Source organism: Magnolia sinica, chromosome 2 (genome assembly GCF_029962835.1).
Source record: "Magnolia sinica isolate HGM2019 chromosome 2, MsV1, whole genome shotgun sequence".
Taxonomy (NCBI): domain Eukaryota; kingdom Viridiplantae; phylum Streptophyta; class Magnoliopsida; order Magnoliales; family Magnoliaceae; genus Magnolia; species Magnolia sinica.
The window spans coordinates 83,443,159-83,458,883 of NC_080574.1; the positions used below are offsets into that span (position 1 = coordinate 83,443,159).

At 42.4% G+C, this 15,725-nt stretch overlaps 1 protein-coding gene across 1 annotated transcript in view; it reads left to right on the forward strand.

Annotated features, from left to right (window-relative positions):
- Positions 1–9,500, forward strand: part of LOC131237230 (uncharacterized) — a 32,397-nt gene extending 22,897 nt beyond the window's left edge. Inside the window, exons 2-3 of the mRNA XM_058234914.1 lie at positions 3,048–3,396; positions 9,080–9,500. Coding sequence (XP_058090897.1) covers positions 3,048–3,396; positions 9,080–9,343 — 613 coding nt within the window. The 3' untranslated portion in view covers positions 9,344–9,500. The remainder of the gene's footprint in view (positions 1–3,047; positions 3,397–9,079) is intronic.
- The last annotated feature ends 6,225 nt before the right edge of the window (positions 9,501–15,725 follow it).

Below are 15,725 nucleotides of genomic sequence, written 5' to 3' on the forward strand. Positions count from 1 at the left end.
TCTTGTAAAATTTCTTAGCTAAAAGAGCCATATCATCTTCTAAATTTTTCTTTTGAATTACATTTAGAAGATTTTAGTGCGATAGATTTACCTTTAGGAGCTTTAAAGTTTAACTCGTAGGTTTGTAGAGAACCAACTAGTTCTTCTACCTTCATATTGTCCGTATCACGAAGTTCCTGGATCGCGGTTACTTTAGAATTGAACCGTTTCAGGAAGTGAGCGTAATATTTTTGCACACACTTTACTTTCCGGGATTTTATCGCCAAGACCCCACATTGAGTTTACAATGTCATTCAATCTAGTGTAAAAGTCCATAAACATTTCATTTTCCTCCATATGAATTTCTTCAAATCTGGTTGTGAGGAGTTGGACTTTAGATTTTTGACAATTGTAGTACCCTCGTGTGTCATTTCTAATGTATCCCAAGCTTGCTTTGCGGTATCACAAGAAATGATTCTTTTGAACTCATCCGGTGATAGTGCGCAAGTAATTGCATTTAGTGCTTTAGCATTTGCACTACTCTCACTTTTAAGAGTGGTCCATTGGTAATATGGTGTGACTTTCATAGATTTTGAACCATCAACCCCAGAAACTTCCATGATAGGAGGTTTCCATTCGGTACCGTGGCTTGCCACACATTTTCATCCATTGATTTGAGGAAGATCCTCATTACGGCTTTCCAATAGGCATAGTTGGAACCATCAAAGGGTGGAGGCCTTGTGGTGAAAGGCTATCAAAATTTGACATCTTAAATAGCTTAAATCGTTAGCTCAGAATTAAATCCAAGAATTAAAAAAGAGCTATTAGGCTCGATACCACTTGAAAAGGCCTAGCTATATGTCCTAGAGGTGTGTGAATAGGACAATGCCAAATAAAACTTATAACAAATGAATTAAAAATAATATGATAGCCAAAATAAATCACAATGCAAGAAATTAAAATAACATCAAAATTCAGAACTTGAGAGGTTGATACAAATGTTGTTCCAAGGACAACCTTACACCAAAACCGAGTTTATGGTAGGACAACCTTATTTCTAGAAAGATCTTTGTATCAAATCTCAAACCAAAGAGGAATACGGGAATAAATACAAACTGAATTAAATAAATTGTAATCACAAATGTATTGTTCTAGGGACAGCCATACACCATAAAAATGGCGGGTAACCTTGCTGGAACAACTTTTAAAGGAAATTGAATATCAAGGTGATAAAGGAATAGCAGAAAATAAATTCTAAACTAGTACTAAATTCTCACAATGCTTGAAGTAAGTGTGTACACCATTCACCACCATACATACATCCCATAAAAGAATAATTAAAGATCGAAGTATAAATCATTCAACCACAACACAAGGGATTATAGTGGTTAGCCTTGTGTGTTCACCAACCGTTAAACAACAGACCACACAGAATGCTACTCCACTCTAATATCCTCACACAGGGATATTAGCTTTCACTAACAAAATAGGTTTTCCCAGTTCACCCAAAACCTTTACAATTGTGTCTTTGTCGTGGGCTTACACAATTAAAAACCCCACTTACGAGTTTTCCTGGCTTTCCTCGGATAACCAATACAACAAGATTTTTCGGCAAATCTTGAAAGAAACCAAAACAGAAAGGAATTTACAATTAAATGTAAAATACCTAATTATCTCCTTCGTTGTAGCGGCCCGGTAGAACCAATTCAGAGTAGATGATTGAATGTCCAAGTTCAATGTTCCAAGACTCAATTACAATGGTTCTAATTCTAATAGATTTTAAATTAAACCAAATAGGGCTTGCCTTAATTGATTTTGATTCCAAAGAAAGGGAATAACAATTCCTCTTATCAAATTAGATTGGAATAGCAGAAACAAAATCAATTAAATAAAGCTAAGGAAAGAGAATATTAAATAAGCACACTTAGCTTAGATGGAGCACAGAATTATCTCTCAGAAGTTCGACGAAGATTGGCTTGAATGGATTAATTAATTCAATGATTTCTTCTGAGATTCGTGCACTATTTATAGGTGAGCAGATCGCGTCTTCGACTGGTCTAGGGAGCTCTTCGACTAGTCGAAGCAATAATAGATATTTGAAAGATCCGGCGGGATAAGCTTTGACCGTTCTACGACTGGTCGAAGGTCTCCTTCGACTGGTCGTAGGTCACCTACGACTGGTCGAAGGTTTACTTCGACTGGTCGAAGAACCTAAAAACCTCGCTGGATTTTGAGTCGAAGTTTTTCGACTGGTCGAAGATGCAGTCGACACTGTTCCTACGACTGGTCGAACAGATTCCTGGACTAGTCGAAGCCTAACAGATTTTATCCGAAATTTGTAACAAACTCACGACTGATCGAGGAATTTCTTAGACTGGTCGAAGCAACTCTAGGACTAGTCGAAGAACAGACCAAACTCATGTAGAATAAACATTCGACTTATGTATCCAAAATGACCTACTTCTAAGGTCAACCTATGGTCAGTCAAACCTCAACCATGAAGTAAGGACATTGAAACATTAGGAACTGTGACCTTGAAGTATGAGCCTTGAAGTGATGTAGATCAATCTTGAAATCTTGATGTAGCTCAATCTTGAAAGTGTCTTGAGTTCTTTACAAACTTCCTTGTACTCTTCTTGAAGTCTTGCAGCTTGAGTCTTGTCTTGTGAGCAGTACTTGCATTCAAGATTGATCCTTGTGAGAGCTTCACCTATGCAAGTTATATATAACAGTGATTTTGACACCACAAATTTGACAACAGACAGGGATATAAACTATAGCACTTACAATAGTAAATAAATAAATAATTGCTATTGTCAACCAAAATGATTTTTTTTTTCTTTGAATGCTTCTAACTTCATTGCAGTATCAATGATGTCCTTCTGTACTTCTGTTAATCTATATAACATGCTTTACATTTTCCAGAAAGGAATACTCTCATTTACTAGAAAAGGATGCAGAGCAAGACTGCTGCTGCTAGAGAGGCACCACTAAGAAAGCCTAACCATCTAATTTTTAATTTTTATTTGTGTAATTTTTTTTTTCATCATGTGTTGCAAATTTTGCAGAAATGCTTTTGGTCACTCCTTCGGCACAGTATGCTTCTCAGGCTTGCTAATTGGTGCTGTCCGTGTGGTGCGTGCTGCAGTTGATAGTGCAGAGAGAGAAGATGCTGCTTCTGGGATAGTGAATCTTATTCTCCGGTGCTGTGTAAATGTTTTGTTATCAGCAATTAATTTTCTCAACAAGTTCACAATCAACTTTGCAGCTATAACTGGTGAAGGATACTGCTCTTCTGCCAAGATGACATATGAACTTCTGAGACGTAATCTTCTCTCTGCTGTTTTTGTGGAGACTGTCTCCACACGTATCCTGGTTGGAATTATCTTTGTCCTATCCGCGCTATATGCAATAGTGGTGAGTCATAAAGTTTCAAACTCCCGTACATTTTGTGGTTACTAGTTCTATCCCATGGAAACATATGTATGGACTATGGAGAATTGTCAGGTCCTGATGGACGTGCCAGCTCCATACAAGTGGGGCCCATGGTTCACTGATCCAGAGTGTTTTCCAAAATATATTCTAGATTTGAATATCCTGAACTTTAGAGCATTGCTGTATTTTCACCTAACCATTGTAGGCTAGAGTGTTGATTGATGGGCCCCACAGTGGATGGAGATGCCCAAATATATTCTAGATTTGAAGATCCTGGCCATCGATCTTTACCCTTTTGGAGCATTGATGTATTTTTCTCCTAACCATTGTAGGCCAGTAATTAAAGGGTTAGGATCTTACAATCTTGGAAATTTTTGGGGCGTTCCCAATCCACGCTGTGGCCCATCAACTTAATGGTGTGGATCTTGGAACCTCCTCTATGGAATGGATCCATCATGATGGTATACATACAGTACCACTGTACCAGGGCCACACGCTATGTTATGTGTTGCATATGCTTCCAACCCCATAGCATACACTTCCATGGATAAGCACTACTAGTGTATGCAATGTAGCGTATGCTACATGCTATGTAGCATATGCTACTGAAAACACTGATCATGATTAGCCGCACTATCTGTCCATTTTCATTGTGAGTAGACTTTTGGTTAAGGCACAATGGGAATGGAGGAGTCAACAGAGAGAGGATATTAGATTGTCTTCTTCAACTGCAACAGTTACTGCCACGGTTTCTACATCAAGAGATTTACTGTATCTTGAGAAGAAATGAGTGGATTCAAAAGTTGTAACATTTGCACACACATATTGTCATCGAAGAGGACTGTAACAACAATAACCTCTTTGATATAGGATAGAAGGGAGAAAGATGGATTAGATCAGAAACAAGGATTCTCTGATACCATGTAGAATTATGGATTAAAGAGAGGAAGAGGAGAAGAAAAGAGAGAAAAGAAAGTTGGGAGAAGAGAGGAAAGGTGAGCTAGGGTTGGACACCCACCCTCTCCCCTTTATATTAATAATGAAAAGTCAAATTGATAAAAAGACCCTTAATAAGAAAAGAAAATATGACCTACACGTCCTAAACCAAAATAAACAACTAATAACAAGAAGAAATAACTTAAAACAGAGTCTAGGTGGGTCATACAGTGGTATGGCCCGCATCTCCCCCTCTGTTAATAGCAAGTATAAATAGCTAGGATGTGAGATCAATAGCATGAGTCCAAATTGTGATTTGAAGGAGCAGAATCTAGTTAGAAGGATCTTTGGCCTCATGTTTGGGTCCGAATCTAGATTTTGGTCCATATTAGAAACATCGCTTTTATATATTCAGGTACCTGACCCTACCTGATTCCTAATCATATCCAAACTCATGGACCTGAACCTGACTCAATTATTAGTGGGGCCCAAAATCCAGATCTAGATCTTATTAAATCGGGTTGGATATGTTGCATATCCATAGATCTATTTAAGCATTGGCAACCCTCGTGGCAATGAGCCAGGTTTCATAGCCTGGCCTAGGCAACCCAACGCTGTAGGGCCAAGGCTTGGGCCCCTAAACTTGCCCGATGGCTGGGCCTGGGCCCGAAATATAGGCCCGATGCTAGGGCCAGGCTTATCCAGGGCCAATGATGAATGGCCCAGGCCAGTCCGTTGGCCTGATCCAACATTAAGTGGGCCACCATTATAATTGTTTAAAGACACTTGTTAACTGTTCCCTGTCAATGTACATGTGTAGTTTTAATTTGTGTTTTAAATAGCTGTGCTATGTAGCGTTTAGCTTACGTTACCTAGTGGAGCTTAGCCTTAATGTTATGTAGCTTATGAAAATAACTCAATTTGTGTGTAGCTTACGCTACATGATAATTTGTGTATGCTACACACCACACAGATTGCGTTACACGCTGCGTAGCTCACATTATATGTTATTTTTCACTACAACAGTAAAATCAATTAATGTTTTCAATGATTTGTTACATTTTTCTATTTTCAATAAAATTAATTAATCTTTTTATTGGTGTTAGAATAATATAAGTAACAATATTAAATCATTTTCATTGCTCCTTCTTTACCTTTATACTTAATCATTGCCATTTCCTATTACTTTAGGTCGCATTTGGTTGCACTAAATGTCATGAAATTTTGTTAAATTTCATTATTAATCAGTTGAATTTGGCACAAAATATCATAAATTGGTGCAACCAAGTGCAAACTTGATTAAAAATCTAGTAGTGTATAGCTTATGCTATATACTATGTAGCTTACGCCTCATGCTTTAGAGGGATGAGTGCTACGCTACATGCTATTTGCTATTTAAAACACTGGTTTTAATATAATCATTGGATCTAGGGTCATGTTTCACTGATCCAAACCTCTTATATGTAAGAATTTTTGTGGATGGAGGATATCCCAAGTTTGTTTGTTTGTTTGTTTGTTTTTTTTTTTTTTTTTGAAATTGAACGGACTAAAAACCTTTGATAAGTAAATGCTTTTCCTTATAGGACATGGCATTTTGAGCCCACTAGGGCCAATGCTTATGTGATTAGGGTTGGGCTAAGGGTAACTTTAGCCTAGCTTGTTGCCACCCCTAGTTAGAAGAGATAATCACAAATACCACTCAAATTAAGTGGAAAAATGGAAAGCATGAAAAAAAAATTCTAAAATGGAAGGGGGGATCGTAATGTAGGGGATGCAGGGTCATTTTCACATCGGGCTCGAGTGGGGTCGCCTGTGGGATGTAGGGGCACACTCGGGGTGGGCAGGGCCCACGGGGGAGGTTTCGTGTTCAAGACTCCTCACCGGGGGTGATTAATGCGCATTTCACAACGAGCTCGAGTGGGGTGGCCTGTGGGATGTGGGGACACACTCGGGGTGGGCGGCCCGTGTGAGGCAATACCCATGTGATTTGCGGCCCACGAGGGGGGTTCGGCCGAGGTCCTAACCCATCAGATGTGGGGCCTGGGCTATGAGATAAAGGGATTACTTCGCCATGCTCTAACAGTTCGAGCTTTTAGAGCAAGTGGTTAATATTCCTGCATCAAATTGGTATCAGAGCGAGAGGTCTCGTGTTCGAGACTCTTCACCGGGGGTGATTAATGCAGGGGCATTTTATTTGATGCAGGACAATTAACCACTTGCTCTAAAAGCTCAAACTGTTAGAACATGACGAATTAATCCATTTATCTCATAGCCTAGGGCCTACATCTTATGGATTAGGACTTCGACCGAACCCCCCTCGTGGGCCCCAAATCATATGAGTACCGCCTCTCGAGTGTGTCCTCGCATCCCACAGGTTACCCCACTCAAGCCCGGTGTGAAATGCGCATTAATCACCCCCGGTAAGGAGTCTCGAACACAAGACCTCCCCACCCCGAGTGTGCCCTGCCCACCCCGAGTGTGCCCTTGTATCCCACAGGCGACCCCACTCGAGCCCGGTGTGAAAATGCCTCTGTATTAATCACCTCCAGTGAGGAGTCTCGAACATGAGACCTCCCGCTCTGATACCAATTTGATGCAAGACAATTAACCACTTGCTCTAAAAGTTCGAGAGGGGGATGCATGCCTCTCTTGCTCCTCCAAGGGTGGTGGCTTTCACATGGACGCCTACAAGTAATAGGCCTTACTGAGGACCATGTAAAGGTTAGAGAACATAATCTCCTTTGTATTTGTATTGTGTAGGAGAAAAGAGGGAACAGTGCATCACATGTTCACTGCTTTTCTGCAAGGTCTCCCTAAATTGTTTGATTTGGCCAGACCTATCAATGAGAAGCTGGGAGGGGTTTTGATCTGTTGGGGGGCGATTTCTTGGAAGGGCGAAGTTGTTGTGGGGGCCTCTTCCTTTCATGCTCTTTTTTTTTTTTTTGAAGGATAATGTGGAAATTTTATTGAAAGGCTGTGAGGTGGAAAGCCAAGCAGAAAATAATACAAAATTTTGAAAGAAAGGAGCAATCAAATCTTTAATGATGCAGCAATCATGGAGACAATTTGTGGGGATTATCTGAAGTTGCACCACTAAACGCACCCTTAGCATGCTACTATTTTAAAATGTCTTTGCTTGCATCTGCTTAGAGATTAGTCAGCTGTGGTCATGAGCAAAGCATTGAAAGGATAATCTAATAGACATTTGTCCACTGCCTACTCTTGGGTGTTGTAAATTGAATTTTGATGGGTTTTCCATGCGCTCTACGGCCTTTCTGGCATTGGGCTTCTAAGAGAACAAAAGTTCTATTTCAGTGTCCTTCACCGGCCCTATTCCCACCAACAAAGCGCAGGAAGCAGAAGCTTTAGGCCTTGGAGAAGATTTGAGCATCATCGATGTTTTTTGCCTTGTTCTTAGAGAAGATTTGAGCATCATCGATGTTTTTTGCCTTGTCTTCTTCTTCTTCTTCTTTTTGTAAGTTCTTTCGATCAATAGTGATCCGGTGGTACTGTCCACCTTGGACCCAAAAAAAAAAAAGCAAAAAAAAGGGAAAAAAGTAAAAGAAAAGAAGCTTTGAGGATTTTTAGCAGCAAGATTTCTGGGAAGATCATTGTTGATGGTAACTCTTGGAATGTTGTGGTTTGCACGAACAAAGAGGAGTCCAGGCTGTGGAGTGAGTTTCATCTTCAATGAGATCCAATCTATTGCTCAAGGCCAAACACTACGTTTACCCATGTTAGAAGAGTGGTGAATGATATTCTTTGTCTAAGTGCTTGAGCCGATTGGTGCTGCATGTTGAGAATTGCTCCCTTTGGGTATTGACTGTTGTTTTCCCTTTAATGTGAGAGAGGCGAGAAGAAATTTAACACCCTGGGATTTAACAAAGTAGTTTTGTAAGCATGATTCACTCAATTCTTGAAAAGCAACAAGAAATTTAACACCCCAGGATTTGAGAGGGTGAATTTATGAGCACGATTTTCTCAATTGAAAGGGGAGAAACATCTCTAAGAGAGGGAGAGGAGGGTGGTAGGGAGATCTTGGTACTATGATTCATCGATAATATCAATGGAATCAGAAAGTAACAAACCTATACATCGGATGGGTGAAACTGTCCGACAAGTATCCATATATTATCTGTTGCCAGTATTGATTTTGATGCTGGTACACTTGGTGTGTAACAAGCATCTGAGTATTCTACTATGCATATGTGCATTCAACATTGTGTCAATTCGGGTCTCCTTATCATGCAAAAGTATCTTTGTATTCTGGTTTTGTATTGTGCATGCCTGGTCCTGTGGGGATGGTGGTTTCCTAACATGTACCATCACAGGAGCTCTTTTAAGTTTAAAACCTCACCTATCAGATAAAATGCATACCCTTTTGACTTTTGAAAATTTGCCAATGGTTTTGAAGATGGATGCATCCATCGTTCCGAAAAGCTCATGGTTGCTTGTGTCTTTAGTGATTCCCAATGTGATGGGAGATGGGAAAATATTTAGTTTTGCTTGAAATTTCACATGCATATGACTCAGGCCTATCTAGGGCAGTTCCCAGGAATCTGTCATTCATCTTGATGAGTGTGTCCTTTAGAAAATTTCCCCCCTTCCCATGCCAACTCCTTTGACTTCTTAACATATCCTGTGCCATGCATTGCTCAGGTGATATAATTGATTCTTGGAGGTTTCATATTCTCCTCATTATAAACCATTCCTTCTTGGATTGAAACAGGTCTGTGCAATTCTGAAGGCCGTTAGCTCACTTGGGGTAGAAGCGTACTTTGTTGCCGTTCTCGCATGGATGCTACTGCTCGCGGCACTGGGTTACTTTGTTCACGTGCTGGAAAACGTAATTGACACGGTATATGTATGCTATGCCATAGATAGGGACAAAGGTGAGGTGTGTAAGCAGGAGGTCCATGAAGTTTATGTTCACCTTCCAATCAGTAGGAATGATAGACTTTCCCATGCTCTAAGAACTCCATTGATTGTCTGATTTTGTTATTTTCTAGCACTGAAGTCCTTTCCGGACCTTGTTTCACCTATCAAGGGTGAGTGTGCAGTTTGTGAATTGTATAAACTTTCTCTGTATCGTTCTCTTTGTATTACTGAGGTTTGTTACAATAAAAGCAGTTCAGGCAGAGATTGATGTACGGCTTTGTGCTGTTTGGATGGTCTTCTTGAAATTGTATAAACTTTCTCTGTATCGTTCTCTTTGTATTACTGAGATTGATACCACTTGCGGAAGGAAAACATGAATAGATGGTTGGTGCCTTGATGTACTGCAACAATCACGAACATGCGGTCTTTGCTTTGCTTCTTTTTAAGATTGATGGGGAATGCTACTTGCTGGCACCCATCATCTGGAAGAGCCGGGCAGAAATGGTCCACATGTGCCAAAAATTGCACCGTATGAGAGATCTGAACTGTTCATCAGGATGTCTACACAGTTAAATGCGTCCTTGTCCAAAAGATTGGGCTGGTTTGTCCATTCATTAGATGGGCTTCACGTGTTCAAAGAATGGACGGGTATAAGGCGGCCTATTGGTAGCCCTCAAAGCCGTTGAACCCAACGCCTCACTAAGACTGATTTTCTTGATTTTCGAGGAAGCCTGCGGAAGGCAAATTGGATAGTTTAGCGGCAACATTGAAGGCTTCCCTACAAGAAGCTTGGTAATTAATATTGCCGACGCCTGTTTTGAGGGTTCGCTTATTGACCCAGTTACCAGGGTAGAGCTAGTTGGAGAGACATTACCGCCTTTGATTTTCCGCATCAGTGGTGGTCCCGCCATCGGAAAGAATAACCGATGGGCGATTGGTTGACTTGACATGTCTGCCCCACCTGATAAGTGGACTCGCCTGATTGTTGGGTAACGGAAAGCAGCTGATGAAAGGCTGGATGTCATGTGTGGGGGTGCTTGCAGATCTGCATTTACAAGCTGCGTTCCTTGCACACTTGTTTGTTATCCTGGAAACGTGTACAAAACTTATGGATGCTCAAAATTGTGAGCGAGTAACTGGGTCAAAACCTTTTTAAAGAGAAATTATCAGCATCTAAACTTTCACATACAGCCGTTTCTTGCCATTGTGTCACTTTTATAGGGCATCTGAGCCACGCATAAGGTTGGCCATGCCATGAAGATCAGCTTGGATACAAATCATGATGGTCCACTTAACATACAGGGGGGGGTGGGGGGGTCGCTGAACGTTGTCATTAGTTGACAGATAACAATAGGGCTGAGAGTACAGATGATGGTCGGACTCAACATACATGAAGGTGTGCCCGAGTAATTCTGTGGATGAGCCTAATTATCAGAGGAGGTGATCTTCATGGCGTGGCTCACCGTTTGCAAGGTTCGGATGGTGAGAAAGACGGTGACGATATGTGAAAAGTTTAAATACGGTGCCTGGATGGGTCTTTTTCTACAATCAGAACGTTCGCCTACAAAGGTTGACCCCCAAATAATTCTGTCGGGGCTGGACAAAGGATGATGATGGTCGCCCCCGAATGGCTGTAGGTTAATCTGAAACCCTTGTTCGTGCTATCAATAATCAGATAACCACTTTTTTTTTTTTCCTTCCTGCCAACACTTCGCGTGTAGAATAACGAATCCATGAAAAAGGTGGACCACAGGATGATCCAGGATGATGAAAAATCAGGCGGACTTATTGCCAATAACGTGCCACGTCTAGGGTCGATCTAGCTTTCCATCATCTCGACTGCTGCTGGAAATTACATCTCGTGATTATCAGGCAGGCCCTACGTTTATATGTAAAAAGTGGACAATCCTGCATAACTGGGTAATGGCCATAATTCATCCAACGAGTAATGCAACAATACTGATGCCTTAACGTGTAACTCAATAAATTTCTTTTCCCACCTTTCACCCAAAGAAATCTATTTTCCCACAATTGAAGGAAAATGAATTTCTTAGTTAAACACATGCGTGTGCTACCGTCTATCTCCAATTGCCTCAAATGTGTCACATATCAAAATGTTGGACTGTCCATCTTCTATTTTATCAAACATGTGCCACCATCCATCTTTATTGGGTCCCACATGTATCAAGCACCTTAAATGTGTTACATGTGCCAACTTTTCAAATGTACTTAAAGGATGGATTTAAAGCTTAAAAATAGATAAAGTTGAAGACAATGAAGAATTGAAGATTTGGAGGACATGATTGAAGAATTGAAGTGCCAAAGATTCAAGAAAATAAATGACGAAGGATGAAGAAAGGACTAAAAAAATCACACAGTTCATTAACAGAAATAACAGATTGTTCGGACTCACTTGAGGTTGGTTCAATCCGATTGTGAGACCCATATCCTAGCCCGTACCGTTCCGTAGGCTTCTACGGTCCTCTCGGTTGAATTCTGGCGACCCGCGATTTGTAACCAGTGTTTGTACGCGATCCTGAGTCGTATCCCGTATTCCAAAGTCGGCTCGACCCGAAACTTGTATCCTTGCGACCACACCATCGCCTTGGTTCCGACGCCGTGTCTCACGCGTTGAGGCGATACCCAGGCTAAGAGATGTGGGCCCGCGTTCATTCTGAAGAAACACCGCGTGTTACGAATTCTAAGAGAATCTCTACGATTCGTCACATCAATCAAGTCAAGTACATCATCCATATCCCATGCCACCTCACCCTATCACAAGTACAAGCACCCATTCCCTATTTTCTCCAAGTCAACTCTCTCTCTCCCCACCCATTCCTCTTTTACCTAAATTTCAACCAAACCCATATCTTTCCATCCCCATTCCTTACAACACTCATTCCACCATTCTTTATCAATCCATCATTCCTCTCTCTCTATCTCTATCTCTCTCTCTCTCTCTCTCTCTCTCTCTCTCTCTCTCTCACTCTCATTCTCTAACAATTCTCCAACTCTTAAGAGAAAGCACCTAACGTCCAAGCTTTCCCAAAGCCAAGTGTGACCCACTTTCCTACCTACCATCTCCACCATCCAAAGGTCATCTTGACTGTTGAAATCGTTCCCTTGGAGCTCTAGAGGCTATAGGCAGAAAAAGGAAAAGGAGATCAAAGGTGGGTGTTCATCATCTCGATTTTGATGATTTAAGGGCCCACATATGGTGGGACCTATCTTGATGTATGCATTGTATCATGTAGGAGCTCATAGTGGCGGAGCTCCTCCCATCATCACCTATCTCTCTCCCTCTCTCTCTATCTCTTTTGATGTGTGGCCCACATGATGTACACGGCACATCCTGACCGTCCGGGGCCAATAGGTCCACCGTGATGTATTTTATCCATGCTAGCCACCCGTGGGGCCCACCCTGCTAAACATCCAGCCGGTGGCTGGATGGTCCAGCACTGCTAGCACCATCCAGTAACCTGGATGAATGGGAAATATAAATATCAGCTTTATTCAAAGCTGTGGTGGGCCACACGTGTGGACCCACCTTGATGGTGTTGGATCCTCTCCGTCCAAGCAAGGACAGTGGGTCCCAAGCAGCACGTAGTTGTTGCTGCATTACCGTCAGCAAGTTCTGTGACCCCCATCACGAGGTATGTGATATATCCATACCGTCCGTCCACTTTCCTACAATGCGGGGCCCACCTCATACACGTGGCATGTGTGAGGGTGGGGCCACCTTATGCATTTATTCTGCATCCGCACCGTCCAGTACTCTGGATGGTGGGACCCTTCCAACCATGATGTATGTATTTTATACATACCATCCATCCATTCTTCATATGGTGTGGGACCCACCCACACGTGTGGGGTGGGACCCCTTATTGTATGCTTTTAAATTCACACTGTTCGTTTTGGATGGTGGGCCAGTGCTGAAAGCGTCAGTAAGATATGTGGGTCTGACCATGGAGTTTGTATTGTATCCACATTGCCATTCCGTGTGGGATCCACATGTGTTGTATGTGTCTTATATCTACACCGTCGAATGATCTGGACAGTAGGGACCACCTGGACGTATGGATCCACGTTGTCCACCTGTTCTGCACTCATACCGTCCATCTGTTTTACATCCAGCCGTCCAATTAGGTGGGACGCTGCTGGTTGTATTTCATCCTTACCGTCTACACCACAGGACAATGGGACCCATGCAGCTGGCAGTTGCTACGATGTCAGCAAGTTCTGTGGGTCCCATGCATGATGTATGTGTTGTTGATCTACATCGTCCACATGCATGGACCCCACCATGAGGTATGGGTTTTATCCAAGCCGTCCCATTGTAGGACCCCACCTTGATGCATGTATCGTATTCATACCGTCCATCTGTGCTGGACGCACGTGATGTACGTGTTCCATCCACCACCATCCACATGGATGGTGGGGCCCTAGCTTAATGTATGTATTATATTTACTCCGTCCATCTTTGTTGGATAGTTTGGACAGTATTGTGCTACCCTACCGCGATGCATTTGTTCATCCACACTGTCCAGATGATTTGGACGGTGTTGGACATGTTTGGACGGTGATGAGGACTCCACCATGATGTATGTATTTTATGTCCACACCGTCCTTATGGCGATCCCACCTTGATGGTGTGATTCATCAACACCGCCCAGCCATGTGATAGGACCCACCTGTGATGTATATTTGAGGCCCATATGTCAGGCCCAATGTGGTGTATATCAGGCCCAAGTGATGGGGCCCGTTGTTATGTATTAGGCCCGTGTGAGTGGCCCATTGCGATGCATATTCAGCCCATATGATGAGGCCCACTATGAAGTATTTCCAGCCCATTTGGCAAGGGCCATTGTGATGTATATGTGGCCCATGAGTGAGGCCCGATGTGATGTATTTATGGCCCATGTGCCGAAGCCCATTGTGATGTATGTGTGACCCTTGGGTAAGGCCCATTGTGATGTATATTAGGCCTTTGTATGAGGATGTGGGCCCATTATATGTTTGGCTCTATGTGGGCCACTCCTTGTGAGCAATGTTGGTTGAATGTCCACATTGATGGGCGATGATGGTTAAATGTCCACATTGTGACCTTCCCTTAGGCCCTTTGTTAGGCCGATTACCAATTCCGATTATTGAGGCCAATTCCGATTGTTGAGGCCGATTCCGATTATGGAGGCCGATTATCGAGGCCGATTCTGATTGTCGAGGCCGATTATGATTGCCAAGGCTAATTCTGACTATCGAGGTTGATTCTGATTACCGAGGCCGATTCTGATTGTTGAGGCCGATTCCGATTATTAAGGCCGATTATCGAGGCCGATTCCATTTGTCAAGGCCGATTTCAATTATTGAGGTCGATTATTGGGGCCAATTCCGATTGTGAAGGCCGATTTCGATTGTCGAGGCCGATTTTGATTATCGAGGCCGATTCTGATTGTCGAGGCTGATTATCGAGGCCGATTCCAATTGTCGAGGCCTATTATTGAGGCCGATTGTCAAGGTCGATTATCGATACCAATCACGAGTATATCATCCGATATCGATTATGAGTATGTGACAACATAACATTATGATACATGCCCATACGCATCATCTGCATATTCGTTATGAGATATGGTTAACTATTGCATATGTCATTAGGCAAGTTGTTATGAGACTCCCTGATTGACAGAGATTATCTCATATGAGTGCACGATATGCGTAGGATTAATGCATAACTAGATTGTATGATTCATACATCTTGGATTATGTGTTGTGATTACTGTACGCCCTAGCAACATCAGGGCCATAGCCTCCACAATCATGTCGTGGATGACCAGATGGGACACCGAAAATCTGTTACTAGCATCGGGCTGCCATAGATGGCCCTAGGTGAAAATCCCTAAACCCTCTTGGTACTAGAGGACGCTCCAACGTCTAGACCGAGTATATTACATGAGTGTACGAGTGCCGAATACCAGTCGGCCGCGTTTCCTACTGTGTCGTGGTCGGTTGGAAGGGGGTATGGCCTTATATGCTCGATTTGTAGTGGAAAAAACTAGGCTGAGTTTGACCAGCTCATAAATGGGTCCGCTATCGATGTGCTGGGTAGGTATTGACTGACTACTGGCCAGATAGATAGTGAGGTATCTTTCACTCACCTGGTTGTGCGTGATGGGGAGGCAATCTGGTTTGGAGTGTACTAGACACCGGTGATGATCCCAGAGATTTATAGTACTGATACGTGGACTGATTGAGCAGGAGTTGCATACTCATTCATTCATTCATTCACTCACTATCCTCTCGGGCTGGTGGTGCGCAACTAATTGTTATGTACTTTCGCAATGACAAGGATTTCAGTTGGGGCATGCGACTAACCTGAGGTCAGGGGTTTACCCATTGAGTCTGGCTATTCAAATTTAGGTATGAGACTGGTTTAGATAGAAGTCTCTTTTGATGGACCCCATAGCCTGCGATACTACATACTATCATCCCGACTTTAC